The sequence below is a fragment of the Anas acuta genome, chromosome 16 (assembly GCF_963932015.1).
Source record: "Anas acuta chromosome 16, bAnaAcu1.1, whole genome shotgun sequence".
NCBI lineage: Eukaryota > Metazoa > Chordata > Aves > Anseriformes > Anatidae > Anas > Anas acuta.
This window is the reverse complement of record NC_088994.1, coordinates 7,231,475-7,256,916: the sequence shown is the minus strand read 5'-3', so window position 1 is coordinate 7,256,916 and position 25,442 is coordinate 7,231,475. Positions and strand designations below refer to the sequence as shown.

The 25,442-nt window shown below is 52.6% G+C and overlaps 2 protein-coding genes across 17 annotated transcripts; both read left to right on the top strand.

The window, feature by feature from the left end:
* Nucleotides 1-9: 9 nt before the first annotated feature.
* LOC137865254 (arf-GAP with SH3 domain, ANK repeat and PH domain-containing protein 1-like) lies at nucleotides 10-16,735 on the top strand. Its single transcript, XM_068700139.1, has 22 exons — nucleotides 10-1,556; nucleotides 1,671-1,800; nucleotides 2,273-2,358; nucleotides 2,818-2,893; nucleotides 4,256-4,342; nucleotides 4,478-4,578; nucleotides 5,731-5,800; nucleotides 6,259-6,346; nucleotides 6,760-6,808; nucleotides 7,114-7,277; nucleotides 7,409-7,542; nucleotides 8,086-8,177; nucleotides 9,455-9,632; nucleotides 10,496-10,581; nucleotides 10,921-11,036; nucleotides 11,786-11,853; nucleotides 12,318-12,425; nucleotides 12,575-12,779; nucleotides 13,412-13,588; nucleotides 14,042-14,187; nucleotides 15,026-15,148; nucleotides 16,367-16,735. The coding sequence occupies exons 2-22, from the start codon at nucleotides 1,717-1,719 to the stop codon at nucleotides 16,439-16,441; spliced, it is 2,313 nt and encodes a 770-aa protein (XP_068556240.1). The 5' UTR covers nucleotides 10-1,556; nucleotides 1,671-1,716; the 3' UTR covers nucleotides 16,442-16,735.
* Nucleotides 16,736-18,946: 2,211 nt separating this feature from the next.
* On the top strand, nucleotides 18,947-24,015 carry LOC137865257 (CMP-N-acetylneuraminate-beta-galactosamide-alpha-2,3-sialyltransferase 2-like). Of its 16 annotated transcripts, none has more exons than XM_068700155.1 (9): nucleotides 18,958-19,896; nucleotides 20,232-20,325; nucleotides 20,718-20,795; nucleotides 20,910-21,191; nucleotides 21,400-21,590; nucleotides 21,720-21,899; nucleotides 22,296-22,341; nucleotides 22,666-22,785; nucleotides 23,232-24,015. In XM_068700155.1, exons 4-9 carry the CDS (start codon nucleotides 20,922-20,924, stop codon nucleotides 23,397-23,399), a joined length of 975 nt encoding a protein of 324 aa, XP_068556256.1. In that variant the 5' UTR covers nucleotides 18,958-19,896; nucleotides 20,232-20,325; nucleotides 20,718-20,795; nucleotides 20,910-20,921; the 3' UTR covers nucleotides 23,400-24,015. The 16 variants fall into 16 exon arrangements, with proteins under 16 accessions (XP_068556261.1, XP_068556258.1, XP_068556254.1 ...); XM_068700149.1 differs by having other exon boundaries at nucleotides 18,959-19,896; nucleotides 20,631-20,795; XM_068700147.1 differs by having other exon boundaries at nucleotides 18,959-19,896; nucleotides 20,561-20,795.
* Nucleotides 24,016-25,442: the final 1,427 nt, after the last annotated feature.

Genomic DNA, 25,442 nt, shown 5'->3' with positions numbered 1-25,442 from the left:
CTGCTTGGCAGCGGGGCTGTTGAACAAGAGGGCAGAGCAGGTACCAGCTGTGGGGGCTTGACCCCGGTTCATGTCCTAGGGAACCCCACTAGGGTAAGCATGAATGCACTCAGCTCTACGATGAGGCCCCCATGCTGGCTGGGCAAACCAGCTCAGGAGGAGCAGGGACAGTGCTGCTGCTCCCTGGAGCAGATCCGTGCTATTGCTCCAGTGCCATCTTCCACCGCACCTGCGGATACTCTGACAAGCATCCCATGTTTTCTTCTCCATTTTTTTTTTTTTTTTTCTCTCTAATTGCCAAATATTGAAACAAACCTTTAGGCATCCCATTGGGAACTAGTGCTACACAGGAGCATCAAAATGGAAGGAGAGAGCAAATTCTGGAACTTCTAGCATGTAGTATGATAAAAGAACATAAATTGTGAAGGAAAAAAGTCTGCTATTTATATTAAGGACAATGTGACAATGTCAAGAAGACATTAGAAACCCAGAAAATCATTCAGAGAGAGAGGAATAGAAACAGCTGCCCGCAAGAAGTCATGATTAAGCTGAAGGCATTTTTAATGCGAATCAACAGGAATCACAGCCTGACCTGAATCTGTTTGACATTTTTCATTAGAATGGAGACAAACACAAGATCTGCCCTTATAAGGTTCTGCCTTGACATAAAGAAATTTCTCCTTGAGGGATAGAGAAGCCTTGGGACAAGAAGCCAGACAGAATGTGGGGTCTCTCTCCCTGGGAATTTTCAACAACCACTTGGACAAAGCCTGGCCCTAATTCAGTGATGCCCCAGCTTGGAGCATGAGGCTGGGCTGGAGATCTCCTGAAGTCCCCCCTCCAACCTGGGGGCCTTACCCAGGGGATTTACCCCATCTTTCTGTGAGACAGAGGTCTGCAGAGTAGTAAGCAGTGAGAAAAGAGAAGTGTGGCATAAATGCATTTAATGGACAAATGCGGTTGTACGTAGCAAGACAGTAAAATCACATGATGTTAGATGAGAAACATATAAGGAATGGACTTGTAGCAGCAAGACTAATTCACTATTGAATGAGTACTCAAGGAAGAATCAGAGTCTGACAATGTTGCCAGCTTTAGGTGGGCTTCTGACGTCTTTCTGAGAGGTGTTTGTTTTAGTTAAACACAATGTTCTGGCTTCAAAGGCTGAGAATCTGGTTGCTACTTTCTGGGTTGTGTGCATTTTAGCAATTCCTTCTGCCCTTAAAAATGTGAGTCTGTGAAAGGTTTCATACCTAGGTACTGCATATTTGTGTGGGTGCAAGCACACGCCTGTGAGTGACCTGCACTGGTGAGTGCACTTGTTCACTGCACATGTGGCAGAGGTGAGGGAGAGCCTTCCTGGGGAGGGACAGTCCTGTGGACAGCCATATCTTGGGTCTGTGGGGCCTTACTGCCAGGGTGACCTTGTGGGAATGCAGTATGCTCAGGGTGAGGAAGGGTCTGTCCTGATCATAGTCATCAAACAGTACCTTTGGCTGTTCCTAGGAGTTCAAGAAGCCCTTTGAGAAGGCCTGCAAAGACTATGAGAGCAAACTGTAAGTTGTCAGGCTTCCTTGCCCTGAGACGTGGACCTGGAGGCTTGTTTTTGGCTGCTTTCACTAGAGAGCAGTCAGACGGAGCCTTTCAAGTCTCTCTCCTCTTTCCTTGAGCGCGAAGATTGAGAAGGAGAAGCGCGAGCTGGCGAAGCAGCATGGCATGGTGCGGAGCGAGCTGTGCAGTGGGGAGATTGCTGAGGAGATGGAGAAGGAGCGCAGGACCTTCCAGTTAAACATGTGTGAGGTAAGGACAGGGACAGGGCAGGTGGGAGCAGCTGGGACATGGCACATACCCCACAGGTCTGTCTGGCTCCTCCCTGCCCTAGTTCTTTGTGGTCTGCCCACATGGTCCCTCAGTTGGAGAGCTGCCTGGGTTGAAGTAGGCTCAAGCCAACCTTGGATAGGGGCTGATCAAGGAGTTTAGACGAAGCATGAGCCTATATTAACCTGGCAGTAGAGATACAACTGCACCCATCATGGGTCCATCGCTCTCTTGGCTAGATCAGGGCACTTATGTTCATGGGCCCTGCCTGCCACCAACTTCTCACTCCAGAAAAGCCACAGAAGCTGCTCCCATCAGGGCCTGACTACCAGGAAGAGCCACAACACACTGCTCTTCACTGGTAATGGGGGTGGGGGGTGGGCATAAAGACAAGCATGTGAAAGGCATTTCTCTCTAAGTTAAACCTTCAGTCACTGTGTCATTTTCCCTTCAGTATCTAATCAAAGTGAATGAGATCAAAACCAAGAAAGGGATCGACTTGCTCCAAAACCACATCAAGCACTGCAGCTCACAGTTCAAGTAAGATGACTGTCATCCTGCCTTCACTCCCCTTCACTCCAGAAGTGCTGGTTTTAGAGGGAATCTGGGAGGTGGTTTAATTTGCAGGACCTAGAGGTCTTGCAGTTGAGTTGGCCTATTCTCTAACATGCCAAAAATTATCTTCTCCTGGAAGTGGTGGAGACAAAGATCTCGATGTTGTGTGCCTACTCTCTTTAGTCTGACATACTTCATATGACGATATAGGACAGACAGCAGGCAGCTTTCACTGAAATCTGGGATGTGAAGAAGACAGTGCTGAGCGCTCTCCCTGACTGTAACTGCTTCAAAGTATATTTAATAAGAAAGCTTTTTTTTTTTTTTTTTTTTTTTTTTTTTTTAACAATGAAACAAAAGCTTGGGACAGCCCAGTGCTGGCTTTACAGCCAGCACTAAGAGCAGGATTTCAGACTGTGCTCTTATGTTAGCCTCCCCTCTCAGTTTTTTCCAGGAATGTTTAAATGCAACAGCAAAACTGAAGAATTTTACAGAGAAGCTCATCCCAGAGCTGCAGAGTGTGAGTATTCATCTGAGGTTGGGTGCGTCAAGGGGGTGCAGGCTGGAGAGTGGGGATGTCTGCCCCAGGGCTTCCTCTTCCTTCCAGATGAGAAAGTTCTGGGGACTTTCTCATCTGTCGTCATTTCCTGAGCCTGCAATGTGTGATGTGACCCTTTGAGGGGAAATGCAGCCATCACTGGGAGTGGGGAAGTTTTGGTGTCATACCCCAGGGCACAGAATAATATTAAGAAGAAACATAGAACTGGATACCAGAGGCACTGACGTATTCAACTGTCATAGCTGCTCTTCAGGCTTTCAAGTTTCTCATCTGTGCTCCTGGCTTTCCTGCCCATTGCTACTAACTGAAGCTCATCATGCTCTTCATTGGGGGCTTTGTCTTGCTGGAGAAATTCTCACAGGGCTGTGTAAGCCTTGTGACCTTCAGCTTTTGACTTTGGGCTCTGGCAATCATACATGGCCAGGAGACAGGAAGAAGTTTTTCAAAATGGCAAAGCCTATGGTGGGATTTCAGAGCCTGAACACTGCTGGTACCAAGTCCCTCGAGTACTGCAGAAGGTTTATGTTAGCATTTCTAGACCTGAGATCTAGTTTGCCTTGCTCCTCCTTTTCCAAACCTCCTCATAAGTCATGATTTGGGGGGGTCTGGGGTATGATCCTCACCCACAGACTGTGACAGTGTCATTTGTACTCATTTCCCTGGTCCTGTAGTGCTGCTCTCCTCTGGGCAACTGCGATTTTGTTTGAAGCCATCTGCTCTAGGGGAATTATTCTGCTTCTTTCATAGTGTAATCATTCATATTGAAATTAAAATTCATTATTTAAATAACAAAAAGAGAGGACATGCCACCCTGGAGTGAGGTAACTGAGCACAGCAAACAGCATCTTCTGGGTCGTTCATGCAGACCTAACACCAGTCTTTATTTCAAGGCCATAGTCCTCTACCAAGATCCCTGGTGGAAATGAACTTTTTGATGGCGTGGTGGCTTTTTAATTACTGACACTACCAAACTGGAGGAAGAAAAACAAACAAACCCTACAGCGTCCATCAAGCTGTTGGTTGTTTTTGCACCACAGAGAGCTTCAGACTGTTGTTTTCTCAGAAAATAACACGGTGGCTGAAGTGCAGACTGCATTTGCCATGTTGCCTGGGGTTGTGCCTGCTCCCTCACGGAAGTTTCTGTTGAACAGCTTCGTGCACAGGCACCACAGTATTGCAGGGGAGGAGCAATCACCTCCCACCTCAGGAATGGGGCTCGCAATGGACCTGGGGAAGTGACGAGGCTGAGGGGGCACAGGGCAGGGGCACGGGGCTCTCCTCCTCCTTCCATGTGAACTCTCGCTGTGTTTTGGTACCCTGCAGCTGAAGACCAGGCAGGACGAGGAGAAGAAGCAGCTGTGTGCCCTTCGGGATCAGCTGAGGGCAGTGTTGCAGCTGGAGCAGAAGGAGGTAAAGCCAGATCCATCTTCCCAGGGGAACACCCTCACAGGGCGCCGGTTACCCTGTCACTCCTTCCCTCCTGCCCAAAGCAGCCCCAGCTGCCCTCTGGTGTGATCCTGGCTGCTATTTCTCTCCTTCTGCTAGGACACTGGGAGCAAGCAAGCACGGTACAACATGCACCAGCTACAAGGGAACAAGCAGTATGGCACGGAGAAGACAGGGACCCTCTTCAAGAAAAGTGATGGGTGAGTTGGGATTCGGCGTGTCCCTTATGGTTGTACTTTGGTCCTCTGTGGCCAGCACAGGGCTCACCCAGCCCGATGTCCTCTTCTGGAGTGGTAGCAAGGGCTGAAGAGCGGGACGAGCTGCATGAAGGTGTGCTTGGCACCGTCCCAATCTCCCAAAACTTTATACACAGGGCTGCAGGCAGCTAGTGTCCATCCCATGGCCCTCAGGGCATTTCTCTCATGTGAAAATGCCTAGTGCCCTCTGAAGCTCCTCATGGATGGGGTGAGGACTTACACACAGACTGGGTGAAGTTTTCTGCTCTTTCACATGCCTACCTCCTGGCCCTGACACGTCCCTTGCTTTTCCAACCCTCTGACCCCACAGATCAGTACTGGGCTCAGCTTCCTGCATGAGATTTGGGAGAAGGAACACAAATGGTGTGTGGCTTACCAGCAGTGCAGATCAATGCCACCTTGGAGATGGCATCAAGGGCCACAGGAGAAAGACAGCAGGGAACTAAGGTTCCCCTTATGCTGCTTCAGACCCATCCTGTGCCCATGCCCAGGAGTCAGATCATGAGCTCTGCTGTCATTGAAGAGAGGCGCTCCAACCGGTGTATGTGAGCCTGAGGGCTGGGGACCTGCAGTCCTGGGAAGGGTCTTGAATGGTCTTAGAAAAACCTGAAACTGGACAGAAAATAATGAACTGAAGCTCAGGAGTCCACTTCACTGCAGGTTGAAGTTCAGTCTCTCCCCCTTTTTGGGTGTATCTCCTCCATCCTTCTCCCTTTTACAGTCTTGGAGGTGTTAGGAGCAGCTTGGAGGTAATGATCCTGGCTGTTTGCTGGGGACATATGCAAAGGTCTGCGTGCTCTGTAGCAGAACCTGCTGCTCCAAGCAATGCTCTGTGTCCACATTGCCTCTGCTGCAGCTGTGTTACCCATCTGTACAAGCCCATTCTTATGCCATATGATGGGCCCTTCTCAGTTCAAAGCAGACCAAGAATGACAGACTCTGTGGCAGTATGGACAGGATGGCTGATGAGAGCCATGTCCCCACGCTGTCCCTTGCGCAGCTCTTATGCTCACCAGCACTCCTGCATGACGTGATCTGCTCCTCTGCCTGGAGGGTTGTTTGTGTCCTCTCATCCCACCCTCTGCTCATTTCCAGGCTGAGAAAAGTCTGGCAGAAGAGGAAATGCACCATCAGGAATGGCTACCTGACCATCTCTCACAGCATGGTAGGAATTGGTTCTTCTACCCCGCTCTGCTCCTGCCGGGGAACTGCTGCCTGCCCCTGCTGGGTCAGCTGAGCCCCTGCTGCCCAATGCTCCAGTGGCGTCTGGGGACCCAGCAGAGCCCTCGTGCCTGGTACTTGCACTGCTTGTCTGCCCTGCCGAAGCAGACTTCCCACTGAGATCTGAATCCCTTTGACCCAAGGGACAAATATGGGAGGCCCTCGCTTGCCTGTGTGCATGGAGGGAGTGAGCCTGAGGACCAGGCACCCTCAGCATGGGTTGGCTGTTGGGAAAGAAAAGGTCCACATTGCTGCTTCTTGCATTACTCCTGAAAGCAGAATCAAGGATGAAGTGCTGGGGGCAAGGCAGGTCCGTGGCTCTGGAGCCAGGTGGCGATTGCCACTGCTGGGCCACCACCATTTGATGCCACAAGGCCTGAGTCTTCCTTGTTCCACTCATAGCCCAACCGCCCGCCAGCCAAGTTGAACCTACTGACCTGCCAGGTGAAGCTGAATGCGGAAGACAAGAAATGCTTTGACCTGGTTTCATGTGAGTGCTGGTGCCTGTCCCATGGCTCCTCCAGAAAGTGCCTGGAGGGTGGTGGTGCTTTGGGTTCAGAGACTGAGTGCAGGCAGGGAGGAAGTGAAGCTCTCAGCTTTGGGTCAGCTTGCGAAGTTGTGGTGGGGGGCAGCTGTGCTCAGAAGCAGCAATGAACACACAGGGCATGAGACGGGCATTGCAGCAGTGTGTGTGTGTGTGTGTGTGGACTGCGAGAGCACAGTTCCTGGGCAGCATCTTAGCCAACACCAGCATCCCTCAATCCCAACACGGGAGCAGGTCCCTTTGCTGGGGGAGCATCATGGAGGGGCCAGGTGGGAAGGGGGTGGCTGTCACCCCGCCGAGCCTGGTGGGCAGGATGGGTGAGCGCAGCGCCCAGGGAAGCACGGCTCTGTGTGTTTCAGACAACCGCACGTACCGCTTCCTGGCAGAGGATGAGCAGGACTGTGTCGCGTAAGTACTGCCAGCAAAGAGCAGCTCAGTGGCAAACAGAAAATGCTTGTCCATCTGCCGATGGGGAGACAGCTCTTCAGCTAATTAAACAGATCACTGCTGCCCTTGTTTGATGCCCCTCCCATCCTTGCTGTGTCCTGATTGCTTTGGGGGCTGGCAGCGAGCTGGTCATGGCGCCCCACAAAGTTTTCTGGCACCATTTTTTTGCTGGAGTCCTGCGGGGAAACTTTGTGCTTGGTGGCTCCATGCAGAGCCAGGCTCTCCCTTGCGGGGCCCCACTCCTAAGTCACTTTCTGCCCACGCAGCTGGGTGTCTGTCCTCAGCAACAGCAAGGAGGAGGCGCTGAACGTGGCCTTCAGCAAGGTGCAGGGCGGAGGGGAGAGCAGCAGGGAGGAGCTGACCCGGGCCATCATCAAGGAGGTCAGAGGCATGCCTGGGAACAGGGAGTGCTGTGACTGCTCAGCACCAGGTGAGAGCCAGCTGTTTGCCTTCCCTCCATGCTCCAGCATCTCTCTGCTGCTGGTCCTGCTGTGCAGCTTGTGCCCTAAGTGGGATGAGAGGCAGGAGATGGGCGTGAACCTAGCAGTGTTGTCTCTGCAGATCCCACCTGGCTCTCCATTAACTTGGGCGTCCTGATCTGCATTGAGTGCTCTGGGATTCACAGAGAGATGGGTGTGCATGTCTCTCGCATCCAGTCACTGTCTCTGGACAAGCTGGCAACCTCTGAATTGCTGGTAGGATGATGCTGGTGTGCTCTGTCCACTGGCCTTCTCATTCTTCTGCTGTGGTCTTTCTGAAACCAACCTAACTCTGTTAGGTTTAGGGGCCTCTAAAGCTGGCCCATACCAAGCTGTAATGCCTGGAGTTTCATGGTTACTGTGGTAGGAACTGTTATCTTCAAGAAGAGGAGGAGAGTATCACTTCGCTGTTCCTGGGTCACCCATCTCCCCCAGCTTTGTCCTGTGGTGCAGGGCAGGACCAAGCCCAAACTGGGATAGAGCAGTGTGGGGTGGACAGGGGCTGGAGGCTTTTCATGGTGTTATTTTAGTTTTGGGACCATTACATGCTCAGATCCATGCATGCAATGCATGTTGGAGCTGGGAGATATCAGCAGTAGGAGTCAGGACAGAGCCTCTGGCTGTGGGACACAAACATCCCCACACCCCTTGACATCCCCCATACCTGGCCAGTGTCTCAGCCCAAAGCTTCCTCTCCTGCTGCCACACGTGTGATGCTGCTGCGTGTCCCATGTCACCTCTAGCTGGGCTGTTTTGCAGCTGGCAAGGAACATCAGCAACGTTGGCTTCAATGACATCATGGAAGCGAATCTTCCCAGCTACTCTGCCAAGCCTGCGGTGCACAGTGACATGTGAGTTGCTCTGCAAGAGCTGGTATTTGTGGTCATGCTCAGCAGTCCTGCTTGCTCCCTGCAGTGACCAGGCATGTAGCACTGCCCGATCTCCTCCCCAGGCTGTAACTTCTCTTTAGAAGCAATTTCATCAAGCCCAGCATGAAAGGTTTGATAAAAGAGAACAGAGGAGTGAGGAAGAGACAGCAGGATAAGAGTCAGGATTGAGGAGACAAAGCTGGAAAGGGAAAGGCAAGAAGAGAAACCAAAAGTGGAGCTGCCAATCAGGACGGCTCTGTGGCTGTGCACATCTGTAGGGAGGATGGCCCTTCCAGCACAGGTGGGAGGGTGGAGTGGGACAGGGGACAGTGACTTACCTGGTGCACTGCAGTAATCCACAGAGCTCAGGTGGTGGCTGGTTCCAGCAGTAGCTGAGGGCTTCTCCAGGGCTTAGTGTCACAAATCTGAGCTTCAGCAGAGTTCCTGGCGGAAACCCATAGCTGGGGTTATCAGGGCTGAGGGGACATTCAGGAGCGTGGAGAGGCAGACCAGGCACAATCCAGGTCCATTCCGGGTATGTAAGGCCCAACTAGGGAACCTTTTAGACAGCATGGATCTACACTGCAGTAAATAGATGAGCAAGAATTGGGCACATGGTTGGCAGACAGCAGGGAGAACCAGAAAATGCAACTGCAGGAGTGGGGTCAGGGTTGCCAGATCCAGCACTGGACTTGGCTGCTAAGAAAACAAACTGTTTGCAGTAATAATAATCGCCCTTCTGTGATCACCTTTTCTGTTGGGAGTGCTCCAGTGCCCCTGGGTCACACCTGCTGCCCCCCAGATCTTCTGGCTGGTCACTGCTTCTGCTGGTCTTGCACCCTCCATCTGGACAGCTTGCTTGGCCAGTCCTCCTCCAGAAGCCATTCCCGATCCTTGCGTACTCTTTCCCAGCTCACACCTGGTGCTTCCCCAGCATCTCATTGTCAGGGAGCTGAGCCCAGTGCAGAGCTCTTCTCTGCTTGGAGAAGAGGCGATAGAGGGGTCTGGAAGTGGTGAGCGTGTGGGAGAGTGGGAGATGAACTGATGCTTCCCTGTCCCTCTTAGCTAGACCTCAGGGCATTGGAGGAAGGTGGTGGGAGCCCTGCTAGAAGCAAGGACAGGAAAGGTGCTACGTTGCCTGGCAGATCTGCAGGAGAGACAGGGAGAGCAGCTGGAGCAGCAGGAGAGGAGGGAACGCCCCTGTAGGCTCATGGGGTCACTCCAGGGCTCCTAACTCTCATTTGGCTGGTCTCTGCCAGGGCCTTTCGGAAAAATTTCATCATTTCCAAGTATGTTGAGAAGAAATATGCCAAGAGGAGCCCTGCTTCTCAGTGTCCAAACCTCCCAGAAGCCGTCAAGAATAAGGACATATTTTCTTTACTCCAAGCTTATGCAGAGAACATGGATTTGAGCGAGCCTGTGCAGGCACCTCTGCAGGTATGGCACCTGGTGGGTGGCACCATCATCAGGGGAACAAAACAAGGGACATCCACAAGGGGTTCCCACAGGCAGCTGTGCAAGATGGGGATGCAGGGAGCAGACCCTAGTAGCTTCTACTCACAGAAGGCAGTGGGATGTTTTGGGGGTGATTGGGAATGTTTTGTCAGGTTCCTTGCCAAAAGAACCTGCAGAGTGAGGAAGGCCATGGCAGAGGGGGGTTTTCGCAGTTGCTGTGCCATCTCCTTTCCCAGCAAGGACAGTGGTGGGTGTTCTCCCAAGTACAACTGAAGGAGCAAAATGCTGCCATGAACAAGAATGGGATGTCCTAGGACAAACTGGCAGGCAAGGAGCAGCTCCATAGGGAGCAGCTGTTATGCACCCTGAAATCATGACCTTGATGAAGGTCTGCTGCTGGCCTGAGGGGGGGGGAAAAAAAAAAAAGTTACCTTTCTTTGCTGTTTCTAAATGTGAAAAGGGATAGATTCTTCATGAAGAAGAATAGATTCCTCATGAAGCCAACACAAATATATAATAAAGGTTCTGGGTAAAGGGCAGATGATAAGAAAATGAGTAGCTAAGCCTCTGAGAAAAATGAGCAAGCTGTGCACAGAGGACAAAGAATAGGTGAGAGTGTGCAGAAAACCTTTCTGGAGAAACATGGCTCTATGGCTCCACACGTTTACTCAGTTCACATGAGCCTTGGTGGGCATGGCTCCAAAAAGACAAGTAAAACCTGTTTCTATTCACCTGTCAGGGATTTTAATTGTGTAAAGAACAGTTCTTGAAAGACAGAGCTCTTCTGTGGGATGCCAGCATTGGCAGACCCATCCTGTTTTTTGCTGTTTCTGTCTTGGTTACAGGAACCTGGGGAGACCATTCTCCACCTGGCAGTGCTGTTGTCTGACCAAACCTCATTGCATATTGTTGATTTTCTTGTCCAGAACAGGTAAGTTTAAGACACTCAGTCAGCTTGTTTTGACTAAGCCAGTGCTAGTGAAACGTGCAAGGCTCATGGGCTTCTCCAAAATGCTCCCAAAGAAAAGAAGAAGCACCAGGGCAGGCCTCCCAGCAAATGTGCCTTGGGGTGGACTTGGGGTAATCATCCCTAGATCAGAGGGGCCTTCCCTTCCCTCATCTCCTCTGGGTTGAGGTGCAACAGTGGTGGTGACCACCTTTTCTTAAGCACTCTCCAGGAAACCTGGGGAAGAACGATGTGTAGGCCAGCATGTGGCTGGGGCCAGCAGCCCTCCTCAGATTTGCTGACAATATCCACCTTTTGCTGCAGCGGGAGCCTGGAAAAGCAGACTGTGGTGGGGAACACGCCTCTTCACTACTGCTGCACTCACAACAAACCCGAGTGTCTCAAACTGCTGCTGAAGGCCAAAGCCAGCATTGCCATCGGTGAGTGGCCACGGGATCCCTAAGTCTTCTAGCTCTTCTCTGCGAATACCACCCTGACCTTGCTGGAGTGCTCAACAGGGCTAGTCTGAGGCTGGGGAGGTTTGGGAGAGGCCAGTTAGTGACGGTGTTGTGGGGACCCTGCCCATGGGCTGACAGGTGCTTAGCTTTCATTTTCAGAGCCAACCCTGCAATGCTGGAGAGCAGGTAGGAGGGCTGCCAAAACGCAGGTGCCCTGAAGCCCAGTCACAGGTCCTGTCATTTATAGTGTCTATGAATGGCCTCTTCACAACACAGAAGTGAACTTTAAAGCTGGGATCCTGGGTGACATGGAAGGTCACAAATGTTTTTACCATCTGGTACCAGCTGAGTGGGTGGGTGTGCTGAGTCATGCTTCCTGGGCACTCCTGAGATGTAAACCATCTCCGTAAACCGTCATACTGACTCTTTGTTTCAATCTGGGCTTAGGCTGTCCCTTCTCTTCAGATAATTTTTCCTGTACTTGTTTGTCCCCAGAAGCAGCATGTAGATGTGATGGGATCTGAAGGATCTGTTGATCTTGGTGCCATCAGCACCTCACTCAGCTCCTCTGAGGGTCTCTTCCTGCTTCTGGGGCTCCTGAGCTGGACATGTCCTCTCCTCCTTCCCCCACGACCGTAACATTTCTGCTGCAAGTCTCCACAGGCTCCCTACATGCAGAACTGCCCTTCACTTCTCTGAAAATGGTTCAAGGTTGCCCTTTCCCCCCACAGCTAACAAAGCAGGAGAGACAGCCCTGGACATTGCCCGGAGGACAAGACATTCCCAGTGTGAACTGCTGGTAGGACATGGTGTCTCAGCCCCTGGTTTTGGGGCACATGCTGGCAGCAGAGCATGGCTGGGGAAGACACTGCATGGATGCTTGGCGCAGGGCCACCCACATCCTTCAGCATCTCCACTGCTGGTGTGGGACACAGAGGGGGGTGCCAAGGGGTCTGGCAAGTGCTGGAACTGCTGGTGCGGGGTCCCTCAGGGCTGGGCAGGTTGGGACAGGCCAGGCAGTGGGACCTGAAGCTGTACCAAGCCATATGGGGTGAGAGCATCTCCTTGGCAAGTCTAAGCCCTGCTTTGGCCATGTCCCAGCATGTATGTTTGGAGACCTTTGCAAAATCCCCAGCCTGCTGGATGGGAAGCACCACTCACAGCTTGCAGTTGTTTTCTGGACAATCAAAGTGTCGGTCAGGGATGGGGCTGGTGTGGCAGGACATGGCTGGTGGGTCCTCAAGGGACTCCTCAATGCTCCAGCTGTTGCAGGCCCAGAACAACCAGTTCAACCCGCGCGTCGATGTAGAGTATGAGTGGTGGCTGGGCCAAGACGACATGTATGAGAGTGATGAAGACCTGGATGAGAAGGTGAGGCCCCTCCATGGGCCTGAAACTCTGGAGGACTCGAGTCTATGCATGCCACCACAGGCCCTGCTCCCACCACACTGGAGCAGACGCTCCTGTACTGGCTGATCACCCTTGCCATGTGCACTAACTTATGAATATCTGTTTCCTAGCTGGGTCTTATGAAGAGGGGGTCTGCCCATCCCCAGAGCTGCTGCCAGCCCCCTGCTACTGCCTCCAGGCTGGAAGCAGCAGAGCCAGTGCCCCAGGGGAGGCAGCTGGACATCTACGCCCTGCCACACACCCACCTCCACAGCCTGGACATGCCACCAGCCCTCCCTTACCTGCCTTCCTTCCCACCCCAGCGGGCAATGTCAGGTGAGATCCTGCGTAGGGTGGTGGGGTGAGCTGCTGGAGCCCATGCAGCCTGGTTGCATCAGCAAAAGATGGGACCCTAATGAGGTGTGAGGGGCTGTCTGGTGCCATAGGATGCCCTTCTGTCCTCTTCTCCTTGAGGGAGGAAGGCTGGCTTGTGCTGGCTGGTTTTGCCTAGCACTGAGCCCCACTTTGAGGAACAGCATGGTGTATCCTTACCCTTGGTGCGTTCCTGATTGCTGCGGCTGTTGGGAAAGGCAGAGGTGAACATGTTTAGAGTCAGAGCTGGGAAGAAAAAGCTGCCAGCAGAAACATCAGCATTGCAGTTCTGCTCCTTAGTAAGATGGGATCCTGCTGCCCTTGCCCATTCTTTCCATGGTGTGTCCCAGCTCTGAGAGCTGGAGCTCCCCAGTTCCTCAAGCTGTTCTGCTTTCTGGGAGACTTGCCAAGTCCTGCCTTACCTCCCCTCCATCTGTCCTAACTGTGGCTCCAACCTCACAAATTTCTCAAGTCAGACGTGCAAGTAGAGAAATGATTATTCCTGTTGATGCATTTGTCCAAGTTTTCCCCCAGAGTTTTGCTTTTAGAAGCTCTGCTTGCTGCTGACCCGTGATCTGTTTTTGCTCCCTTTTTAGTTCCTGAGGGGTCACGTCCTCGTCTTCTTACCAGCTCATCCAACTTTGCTGAGGACACACGAACCAGAAGGAGCCCCCCGCTGCCTCTCATCATCAAGCACAAGCGTACATCCTCAGAGCCAGCTCCTTGGGTCCCACTTAGCCCTGAGAAACCAAGTCTTGCCATCCTGGCTTCGGGTAATAAAAAGATCAGCCCAGAAGGGGCAAGAACAGGCCATGCCATGGGGATTGGCCATGCTGGTGGGTCTGTGGCCCAGCACCTGCTAGATCAGACTGGTCATGGCTTGTTGAGCTGGGTTACTTGGGGGGCACATTGGAGCTGCACGGCCCAGCTCCCACCACTGACGGCTCTGCCTAGTGATGCTTTTCCTCACCCCAGACTCCACTCTAAGTTTTTCTGCTTCTTAAGCACATCCTCTTCCCCTGGTGCCCCTCTTAACCCCAGAGCCAGATCCTGTTTCCCTTCCTGCTTTCCATCTCAGACAGCTGGGGTACTTTTTTCTCACACTGTGACAAGGAGCAGGACTGTGCTGCACAGTGTTGCCCAAGAGTGGTGGTTGTTGTTGTCAACAGGTGTTGTCCACCTGTGTTTAAAGGTAGGAGGACGTGACCACCCTGCTTGTGTTGTAGGTGCCCTGAAGGCCATGGACTGCCTCTACGCGTCTGTTCCCAGCAAAGCTGGACAGCCTGGCCCACACCAATCCCTCCAAGAGCCAGAGCCATGTTGTGGACATCCCCCACATGTCCCACCTCCTCTTCCTCAGAGGAGCAGTTTGGTAGGTGGTTATGGGCCAGGATCAGCTTAGCTCAGCTCCCAGGTCTGCCCGGATTTATCACCTCTGGTTTTGAAGTCAGCTGGAGCTGGTCCCAGCAGCCGCTCCTCCCAGCACCTCTACTGTGCCTCACTGGCTTTGACATCTTCCCAACAGATGCTGGGAATTATGTGCATGGGAATGGCAGGTCCCTCCCAATGCACGCTTGGACCCATGGAGATTGCTGTTATTTGCTGCTAACCAAAATCCGCATGAAGCTCCAGTGCCTTTTGAGAAAAGCCTTGTTTGTGAATTCAGGTTGTTGGCAGATCAGGGTGCACTTCTGGACAAGGACAAGGGATCCATGTCCACCTTGGCCCAGCCTCTGTGCCCCAGGGGACATCCTTCTCCCCATCCCTTTCATTAGGGGGACCTTGCTTGGGTTGCTTGGGCCTGGGTTGTGCTGAGCAGCACCCCTGCCTCCTTGCACAAAGCTGCTCTGGGAACTGGGGCCCCAAACAGTGTGTCCACCACTGCCGCAGTCCTAGAGAAGAGGAGCAAGTGCCTCTGGACAGATGCCCAAGCAGAAAGAAGCCTCTTCTGGGGCTCTGTCCCATCCAAACTCCCAGCAAGTGCTTGCCCACCTCTGCCCTCCCTCCTTCAGGGGAGGGTGGGGTAGGATCATAGAGTCATAGAATATCCTGAGTTGGAAGGAACCCACAAGGGTCATCCCACAAGGGTCATCGAGTCCAGAAGCTGGACTCGATCAAGGTGTAAGGCACTAAATTTATTTTACTTGTGTGTGGCAAAGGTGTGGCACAAGGGATGGAGGAGGCCTGACAATGCTCTCTCCTGCTTGCAGAACAAGCTGCTGCTTCGCAGGGTCCGTGCTCTTTATGACTGCAATGCTGACCGGGAAGATGAGCTGACTTTCCGCACAGGCGAGATCATTGTGGTGTCTGAAAAGGAGGACAGCAACTGGTGGGTGAGTGAACCCATGTGTGCTGAACAGCATTGGGATGCGCACAGTTCCCGTCTTCATGCATCTCTTGCCTCAGTCCCAGGACTGTCACACCAGTTATCATTTCCTGCTTTGCTTCTGTCTCTCCATTTTCCATCTTTTCCTTGACACCTGGGCAACCTACTCTGCATCCTCACATCCTGCATGGACCTCCCACCTCTAGTCTGCTCTGCTGCTGGGACAGGTGCCAGCATGTTCCCCTCCCTCTCCTCATGGCCTGGTCAGTCCCCTCACCCTGCAGCAGCTTCTTTGTCCCCCCCCCTTGCATCCCCAGCCAGCTACCCTCTGTGTGGGCATCAGAGGCTGCTCTCCTGTGGGCTGCTGTTGGCCCACTCCAAGGCAGGCAGCTCCTCAGCCCTGATGTGAGGAGAGCATAGGAAGTCTTGCCCACTACCATGCTGGCTGGTGTCTCCAAAACAGGACTTCCTTGCCAGCTGTGGTGGCTTCTGCAGCCTCAGCAGAGCCAAAAGGATCCTGTTGTGTCACAAGTTTCTTGCATACCTCTGGGTTTGTAATCCTGCAAACCGTGAGCTATCTGCTCTTGCTGGCAGCAGCATGGTTCCTCCAGGGCAGCGAGTAGGGTTGGGCACGGGTGTAAATGCACACCTCACTTACCCCCTGAGGACTTAAGCAGTAAGCAGTGATTACAGTTGTGGTTTCCTGATCCTTCAAACAATTGCAAACAGCAATTGCAGCACTTTAGGAGAAGCAAATTCAAAAGCTTCATTGTTTGTAGCTAATAACTGATAACCCTCATTTTAAAATGACACCTAATTTCTAACCCAAATGTGTCCAAATTCTCCATTCCACCATCAAATATATATTTTATATCGGAGAAGAGCTTTTTCTCCTGGATGTTGGTCTGAAAAAGTAGTTATAGGCAGCAGTCAAACCTCCTCTTGAGATTCTGCTCCATAAACTATGTAGAAAACTCTTCTGCTCCCTTCTGTAACATCACATTTTGCAATTTGTACATATTCCATCTGTTTGCTTATCTTTCTGTTGCACAGGTATCTCCCATGCCAGGCTCAGCCCCCCCCCAGTGCCGCATGGAGACACAGTCTCAGTCCCTCCTCTTGTGCGATGGTTCTCTCTGTTCAATCTTCCTTTTCTCAACCAGCCACAGCATCCTGCAGAGCACTGTTTGGGCTCACACCTCCTTTTTTTCCTTTCTCCTTGCAGAAAGGCTGGATTGAAGGACAGCCTCACAGGCGAGGTGCCTTCCCTGCTTCATTCGTTCATGTGCTCAATGAATAGGAGCCACTTTGATTCAGGAGGGTAGAACTGATAAGCCACTTGAAATGCGACTCTCCCCCAGAACTCCACCTGTGCCCGTGGTCCCAGCATTGCCTCTCCTCCCACAGCCAGCCTGCCCCAGAGCACCCCCTGGACAACAGCACTGGGTCCCCAGAGCCCCACGTGACACATTTTGAGCACTCTCTGGGGCTGAGGTGCAGGCAGCAGGCACAGAACAGGCCACTGTGCTTTCCCCAAGTGTGGAGAAATTGCCTAAAGTAACTAGGAAAATTAAACTAATATTCACATTTTAAAGAAGATGTACAGCATTGAAAAAGCTTCCAGGGTGGAGTGTAGCTGCACTCCCTCGGCCTCCAACCTTAGATGCTATCGCACTGGGGGAACCTGGTGTGCTGACTGTGAGGAACAATATGGAGCGTAGAGCGGAGACATCGCGGCTAGGCTCTGTGACCAGGTGGGGACCCGACTGCTCTTATGCACACCGAGACCGGTAAGCTACCCTGAGCCAATGACCTGTCATATTTTTGACAAAATGCTGTACCCTAGTGCACTTTTGCTCATTATAATATCATTATAATACCAAAACAGACCTCCATCCCAAAAGCTACACTCCTCCAAGGTGCAACCACCCCTCACTGAGCACACGCTCTGCGTTTCTTAGAGCCTATACCTTCAAATGAAAGTGAGAAAAGTTTTTACCAATCATAACCAAGATATGATTGACTAGAGTCACACAAGCTCCACCTTAAAGATAGAAAATAATATAAATTGGCTTAAGAGAAAGGGGATGTTAGGGAAGATACCATCACGAAGGATACCTTCTGACTTCTGGGATCAGTTGATGGGCTGAGCCTCTCTTCCCCCCTCACTGGGACACCATGGGGTAAGATTTGAACACTTGGTTATACCAGGTGTCTATGCAGAAACATAGAAATCCCTATAGAGCCTTTGTGCCTTTTAAAGCGTTAATAGCCAAGCTGTGTACCTGTGTATTTCATGCATTCTAGCTTGCTTTTGCAGACAGTGAATTTATTGCTGGCAACCCAAAGAACTTGTGTACCTGTTGCTGTAATAAATTGCAATTTATTGCATTGTTCCTAGCCATGATAGTTCTCATTGAACATGACTGGAGTGAGGGCTGCTACGTTGTTGGTGAATCTGTGACCATGATTGTTCAATACCCTGAATCTGACCGGACCCATAACAGTTAATCAGCTATGTCCCTTAACGTAACACCAAGCACACTGCCTGTCCCGTGCACTGACCACTCTAATGGAAACAGTGGTGCTGTAGAGCCATGCTGCTGCCCTGCAGAGCTATTGGGCTGCGAGCAGAGCTGTGTTGCTGAGCAAACCCTGGATAGTGGCTTTGGCTGAGGATGGGGCATGACAGGAGCCTTAAAAAATCAAATGAGCTCGGTGGAGCCAGCAGCACTGAGCACTTGTGCTGTCCTCACTGCTTGCGCTGGGTTGAGACAGGGAACAAGATAGATAAAGGATGTTGATTCTGTAGGTCTTAGCTAGCACGATGGTATATTAACAACCCCAAAGATAAGGAAGTAAAGGACTGTATGCATAGATAATGGAACCAGCAAGACCTGCCTTGACTGCTGAAGTCTGTCAAAGAAAGAAAAAGTCAGAAGTTTAGCAGCAAGGAAGACTTCTGGCCTTCAACAAAAGACCACCAGAGTACACCAGATGACCACCCAAGGACTCCAGTACACACGTGAAGAGGGGTGGGAACCTATTTTAATGATTCTTTGGTGATCTGATGAATATGCAAGAGGCTTACAGGAAATAGAATGAATAGGTATATAGCCCACTAATATAAGCACACTACCCGTATGGTGCTGTAATAAAGAATACCTGCTTAATAACTTTGATAACTGAGTTTTCACTGTGTCAAAGTTTCACTGTTGGTGCTCTGGAAAACCTGCTCTGTGTCCGCTCAGTGCAAGGCTTCAGGCTGCAGGCGTGATGGAGAGGCCCTGTGAGTCTGCTGCCAATAAATATTAGTGCTTCAGGAGTTTGTGTTGTGCAGGGCTGTTCTGGTTTAGGTTTCTATCTCTTTCCCCTTTGCCAGTCCCCCTCAGGCATCAAACCCCCTTATGGGCAGCAGAGCAAAGCAGGGCTGACCTCCCCTTGAGTGAAATCGGAACAGTTTAGATTGCACTTTTCTCCATGGGCCAGTTTTTCCAGTTGCCAAGGCACATTTTACAGCCTTCCTTACTCCTTCCTGAGCCAAAATCCTGTCCAGGTGACCTAAAGAAACCAGCTGATGAGGCACCGGGTGCACAAGGCTGTCGAGACCTCTGTGTTTTCAGCAGAGGATGAACCATCCCAGCGTAACCTGCAGGGTGCAGGACAGCAAGTCCACGCCAGGCATTTTCTCCCGCCTCCAGAGGTGTGATTTTTATGCTGAATTGCCTGATTTTACGCTGAATACACAGCCCGCAGCTGACTCCACCATTTGCGGTGAGGCTCCGGGCTCCCTCACTTCCCCTTCCTGCGGCAGCCATCACAAATAGCGCTGAGCGCTGCTGAGTGTGGCGGTGTCGCCTCTGCCCAACCGCGCTCGGAGGCACCTCCTCCAGAATGAGAGGGCCAGGCGACAGGGGGATCGCAGCACCCGGGGAGCCCCTTTCCCATCTGCGGGTGTGGGGAGCAGCGTCCCTTGGGACTGAGCGAGGCCAGGGACGGGTCTGTGGGCTGCTGGTGTGCCCCAGTACCTGTGCTGCAGTGCACGTCTGGGTGTGGGGCTGGCGGTGTTTCAGCTGCCACAGGGGTGTGGGTGGCCCTGCTGCAGAGGTCCCGTCAACAGAGCAGGGGCTGTGTGAGACTGCTTGTCCCTGCCCCCCACCCCACAGGGCCCTGCCCTGAGCCTCTTGCCTGCGATGGGTGAATACAAAAAGCTTCATGAACTGTGCTGCCTGATTCCCCTGGCTCTGGGCTTAATGGAGCTGCTGGCACGGACTGTGTGGCCCTCAGCCAGAGCATCCTCCCTCAGGGGCTGCGGGTTAATAAACCCAAGACTGCAAGCTCCTGAACCAGCTTCCCTCCTTCCCCGGGTGACTGCAGGCCTGGCAGGTGTGTCGGAGGGATGCTCTGTGCCTCCAGCACAGCTGCTGGTGGGGGGGGCACAAGCTGACATCGCAGGCTCGGCACTGGGAAGTCTTTGGGGCGCAGAGCTGTCATTTCATGGCCTGCTTTGAAACTGCGCTTCCTGCACAGCCGTGGCTGCGCTTCCGGCATGCTTCTGTTGGCTTGTGCGCACTTCCCCTTGAGAAGTAACATTTAGCTTGCCCGTGGAAGGACCGGCAGGGAGTGACTGCCTGGGACCAGCCAAATCTCCCACCTCTGCTCTTGGCTCAGACTCCTAGGAGGAGCGGTTTTGCCGTCGGGGGCACGTTGTGCAGGTCCATTTTTGGGCAGCTGGCTGGACACCACGGAGAGCAGGTATGTCTGTGCTGTCGGAAATGGTGATTGTGGAGACATGAACCCAGTTCTCACCTGTGGTCCTTTCTCTGGCCTGGATTTGCCTGCAAGGAAGGGGCTGTGGGGAGCACTGAAGCCCCCCCTCCCCGTGAGGGGCAGGAGTGGGTCCCTGTCCTTCAGCTTTCCCAGTGCAGTGGTGAACCCCCCAACCTGCTGCTCCTGGCACCATGACAGAGGCTGTCCCGCTGTCCTGCTCGTGCACTCACGTGGCTGCCTGGGCCCATGGAGTCAGGTACTGAGGTGCTGGGCATGCTGTGGGGAAGAAAAAAACCAACAAACCTTTTTCTTCTGACTAGCTTTATGGAAGTCCTTTTAGATGGAGGACAGGAACGTCACTCACAGCTAAGGCTATTGAAGAAAGGTCCGCACAGACACACATGCACGCACCAGGTAACCACTTCTTGGTCCTCCCTGCCGGTGGAGGTTTGGTGCTCCTGAAGCCTCAGAGTCCCCAGGCTACCAGGGAGCCAGTGCCTGGCCGGCCATGCAGCACCTGCATGCTCCACTCCGCGGGTGGTGGCGGGGAGGTTTCCTGCGGGGAGGCTGCCGGGCTCTCTGCCTGCATGGGGAGTTGGTGTGGGAGGCGCGGGAGCCGCTTTACTGGTGCACGGCCTCCGCTCTGCAGGGAGCCAGAGGGAGGCTCAGGGCTGAGATGAAGAAGCTTTGCCACCACTCATCCGTAGCATCATTCACAGATGCTAAAAGTGCAGCAGGCAGAGCGTGGCGCCTAGCATAGCATGTGTTGCCAGCTGGCCCTGACCTGACCTGTGTAACTGTGACAGTGTCAGGAGCAGAGCACAGCAATAAGGCCATTGAACGGTTTGGAAAGGAGACCCGAATTTCAGGTCTATAGTGGGAAGGTGAGTGGTGAAGTGGGCGCAGGGTGGGACCCCAGTGTGTCCCAGGAGTCTGGGCAGAGTCCTGCTCCTGCCAGCAGTGCCACTGCAACCAATCCTGGTGTCATCTTGCTGCAGGTGGCATGAGGGATGCAGTGCCGGAAGCGCACACAGGTGGTGCTGGCCCTGTGCCTGCTGCTCGTGCTGTGGCAGTCTTTCCAAGCCTCCATTTCCGGCCTTGGCCACCTTCTGTTCACTCCCTCTCTCTCCGCTGCCCGTCGCCCACCCCAGCCCACTGCCCGCTGCTCCCCCAGCACCAACACCTCCGCCTGGTTCAACGCTCACTACAACGCAGCCGTGAGGCCCCTGCTGACAGGTGCAGCCCACGAGCTCTCCCTGGATGTGGTTCAGTGGTGGCTGGTGAGTGGGCGCGTGGATGGGTGCTTGAGGACTTTCCTGGGCTCCCCAAATATGCATTCAGAGGATTCTTCCATGCCCATTGCCCTCCCCTCCCCCCCCCCCAATCCCCCTCTCCATTCCCCTCATCCTTCTCCATGGCACTCAGGGAGGAGGGCGGGCTCCAGGCTGGGGGGGCTGATGCTATCTGTCCCTGCCTGTGCTCCCCCAGACCCTGCAGGGCCCCTCCGACAGCAGCCAGCTCCAGGCCATAATCCAGGAGCTTTTCACCGTCCTGCCGGCCCTGAAGGGAAGCGTGTGGGACCCATCCCAATGCAGGCGCTGCGCTGTGGTGGGCAACTCAGGGAGGCTGAAGGGGTCCCGCCATGGCCCACGGATTGATGCTCACGACTGGGTGCTGAGGTGGGTGATATGAGGGTTCACATCCCCTCCTTGCTGCTGGCCAGGGTCAAACTACATCCCTGCCCAGCAGCCCGGGTCTAGCATGGCATGCACCTTCGTTACGGGCCGTGCCTTCCTGCTGTCTCCCAGGATGAACAGAGCCAAGACAGCAGGCTTTGAAATGGATGTTGGCACGAGGACAACCCATCACTTCATGTACCCAGAGAGTGCGATGAACCTCTGGCCTGGCGTCCACCTTGTCCTAGTCCCTTTTAAGCCTCTGGACCTGAAGTGGGTGACCAGTGCCTTCTCCACAGGAGAGCTCTCACGGTGCGTCCCCTCTGCTGTCCTGGGGCCTTGGGGATGGCACCTCTCTTGCTGAGGAGCCTGGAGCATGGTGTAGGAGGCGAAGGGCTCAGAGTCCCTTGAAAAGTGCTCTGCCCCCTCTGCACTGCAATGTGGGGAATCAGGTGCTGAGAGGTCCCCATGGGTCTTGGGCATCCTGCATCCCTGTAGCCCGGTGAGCAGGATGGTGTCTGTCCCCACCGCGGGGCTGTGGGCTTGATGCTTCCCTTTCCAAGGCCAGGCCAAGGGACACCACGGGGCCAGCTCAGGGGTTGGGGGGGTGCCATTGGCCTGGTGTTGGTGGTCGCAGCACACCAGCTACTCCTGAAGGATTGGCAGCTCAGGTGTCTCACACTGATGGCTGTCCTCTGGCTTTTGCAGCACCTACATGAGAGTGAAACAGTTCATCAAAGCTGACAAAGACAAGGTAAGGGCTGGGCAGGCACCTAGTGAGCATCCCCTCTGCTCAAGCACCTGATGCTGGAACTTTGGGACAAGGGGGATGAAGGGTTGGTGGCCACCAGTGACCTGGCACTGCCTTTGGCTGTGAGGTGACCCCAGAAGTTTCTGCAAGGCAGTGCAGGATTTACAGCCAACTCCTCATGTCCAGGCAGAGGCTGGGTGTGTTTTCTGGGAAGGAGGCAGCAAGAGGGGTGGGGGCAGAGCTGGCAAGAGGGAGGACTCGTGTCTGTGCTGGTGGCAGGGCCTGGCTGGTCCATTTGCAGCTCATTGCTCCTCTGCCCTTGCTCAGGTGCTGATCCTGAACCCGGCTTTCCTCAAGTACATCCATGAGACCTGGCTGCAGGGCCACGGCAGGTACCCCTCCACTGGCTTCACAGCGCTGCTGTTTGCCTTGCATGCCTGCCAACAGGTGAGTGCAGCCGCAGGTGCTCTGCTCTCACGGGGAGAAGGCTTTTCCTTGCAGCTGTGGAGAATTTCCTTTGCTGCAAGTTGTCTGTTACCCCTCGTGGTATTTTTGTTGGGTCTGGATCCAGCTCCCCTATAACACCACGCTGGTGCAGGGAGGCGCAAACTGGATGCAGCACTCAACCCACAGCCTCACAGTGTGGCGTGTGGGTGGACATTTGTGGCCCTCAGCTGCTGGCCACGCTCTTGCTGGTGGAGCCCGGGATGTGGTCAGCTTGGCTGTGCCCCCTCACCCCATCCATTTCTCCCAGGCCCTGGTGCTCCGTGCCCAGAGAGGCCTTCTCCCACTCTGCAGTGACGGCTCTGCTAGAGGGGGAGGCAGGCACTCGCTGCAGGCTCTTGGGCTAACCGAGTGCCCATGCAGCAATGGCTCTGTTGGCCTGCCCGCAGGTCTCTGTGTTTGGCTTTGGAGCAGACAGCAAAGGGAACTGGCATCACTACTGGGAAGAAAACCGTTGGTCCGGAGCCTTTCGCAGGACGAGGGTCCACGACGCTGATGTTGAATTCAGCCTCATCCAGAGACTGGCAGCTGAAGGCAGAATTTTATTCTACAAATGACACGTACCCAAGAAACTGAAGACAAGCTGCTAGCACAAGAACTGGCTGCTGGCAGCTGGCGCAGCTCTGTAGATTGCTTCTCCCCTGTGCTGCTGTGTGCCTGGGCTGGCCATAGCACCTGGCCAGAGGTCTTGGTGTTGGTTGTGCTGGGCCCAGCAGCTTGGCTCCGTGAGCATGAGTGGCAGTGGGAGCTCAGTTTAGCCAGGAGGATATTTTCTGCAGGTCCAGGTCTTCACCAGGCAGGACACCGAGGGGCAGAAGTGGGGCTCACTGCTTGCTTTCAGAGCTCTAAGACTGCGTGGTTGACAGTCCAGGGAGGCTGCAACTGTGGCCATGTTCACGCAGCCGGCTGTGCCAATGCATCTGTCCATGTGTTGGGGCTCAAAATTTCCCCCCTCTGATGGCTTTGGGGGAGGTTTATTGCTGTTCTTTGGGCAGGCACAGAAGGGCCTTCCTTTTTTTTTTTTTTTATTTTTATATAACTAAGGAGTATTTTCGTATTGTATCAAAGAAGACTAAGACATGAAAAAAATCAAGTATGCTAAGTCTGAATAAAGCAGACTTAAGTACAGCTAAAATGATCATATGCTGAATAAACTTTGAAAGCGCACGTGGAGCTATTATTATTTGTTATTATTATTTGTTATTATTATTTGTTTTGCTTTACTGCTCTAAAAAGACAGTGCAAGTGATCTCAGCCCTTCTCTGTAGGAAAAGATCGCAGTTCCTGAAGCCTGAGCGCCATGAAATAGGTTTCCTCCTCCAGAGCAACATTAGCAGATGCTGCGATTGCTGGCGCTCTGCCTCCCTGACCAGGGACAGAAGCAAGCACCTCCCCACGCTCCATTTTTTGCTGATGCACTGGAACACACACTCCCTGTTCTGCAAGCAGGCTGCTAAATTCAAAAGCTTTAGCCACCCAGTTCAAGCAGATTCTTTTAAAGTAGTTGCAAAGAAATAAATACTTTTTCAGATATCTTCTGAGAAACATGACAAGCATGGGACTACTCAGACCCCTGCTACTCATTCTGCTCCACAGAGTGCAGTGACCAACACAGCAGCTTGTCATTTCCTTTCAGTCACAAACATGAATGTCCTTGAATCAGACCAAACTTTGTCATTGTTACATATTAGTTACTTGGAAAGTTACCAGATCTCAACTGCTCATCAACTTCCATTTTACAGCAGAAACCTGTTATCATCCCTGATCTAACCATTAGCTTCACCTAATTTCTGCCTCTCCAAGTAGAATCCCCATTTCTGTGCAAGTTTTGCTTCTCCTTTAAGGATCCCTCAGCACTTGCTATGCTAACAGTACAATTAAGCTGCCATCTCCCTGCTCTATCCTGTCTGCAGACCAGATGCTGCTCTTTGTTATCTGGTCCCCCAGAGAATGCAAGTCTTGCACTTATCCTGCCCATCACCTTCCTTGTGTCTTCTCCAGGTGCTAAGCAGTGCTCTGTGTGATGATCTCCAATGGTTTTCTGAGGTTTACAAGTAACTGGCTTTCTTGCCAAAGTCAAGTGATTAGCTGCTTTAACAGTGAGTTAAACTCTTACTTTGTTATTTCCATTTATTTTCACACTCTTGATTTTTCTTTCAAATTTAGTCACAAAGCTGTGTGCTCTAACGAGTGACTGAAGGGCCTAGAACAGTTCAGCTCACTTTTTGTTCCCAGTAACAGAGATACCATCTTCCCTTCTCCCGTTGCAGCAGAACAATATGATCCTGACCTGACGGACTTATTAAATATCCTTGTTTCAAATACGTTTTTTACAGACTCGTTTTTTCTATCTTGGAGATTCATGAGTCACCTTATCCACACCTCAAATTGCTTCTCCCTGATTGATAAACATAGTTTTTTATAGTACCTGTTTTGAAGGTCTGTTCAACTAATTTAAAAAAAAAAAAGTATCATTTGATTCTGTGCCTGTCATACTCACCATGCACTACTGGAATAAACTGTACCAATCACTCAGACTACGTTTAGAGTAAACACCAAAGTAAATTTAGAACTGAGATTTAAGAGCACTGAGTCTGTTT

Bases quoted from the DNA above. Each gene is read 5' to 3' on its own strand.
- LOC137865254 (XM_068700139.1), top strand. From the start codon at position 1,717: ATGGTGCGGAGCGAGCTGTGCAGTGGGGAGATTGCTGAGGAGATGGAG. The intron at 2,894-4,255 runs GTGAGTATTCAT...GGTACCCTGCAG, and splicing joins TCATCCCAGAGCTGCAGAGT to CTGAAGACCAGGCAGGACGA. The intron at 10,582-10,920 runs GTAAGTTTAAGA...CTTTTGCTGCAG, and splicing joins GATTTTCTTGTCCAGAACAG to CGGGAGCCTGGAAAAGCAGA.
- LOC137865257 (XM_068700157.1), top strand. From the start codon at position 20,922: ATGCAGTGCCGGAAGCGCACACAGGTGGTGCTGGCCCTGTGCCTGCTG. The intron at 21,591-21,719 runs GTGGGTGATATG...GCTGTCTCCCAG, and splicing joins GCTCACGACTGGGTGCTGAG to GATGAACAGAGCCAAGACAG. The intron at 22,786-23,231 runs GTGAGTGCAGCC...GCCTGCCCGCAG, and splicing joins CCTTGCATGCCTGCCAACAG to GTCTCTGTGTTTGGCTTTGG.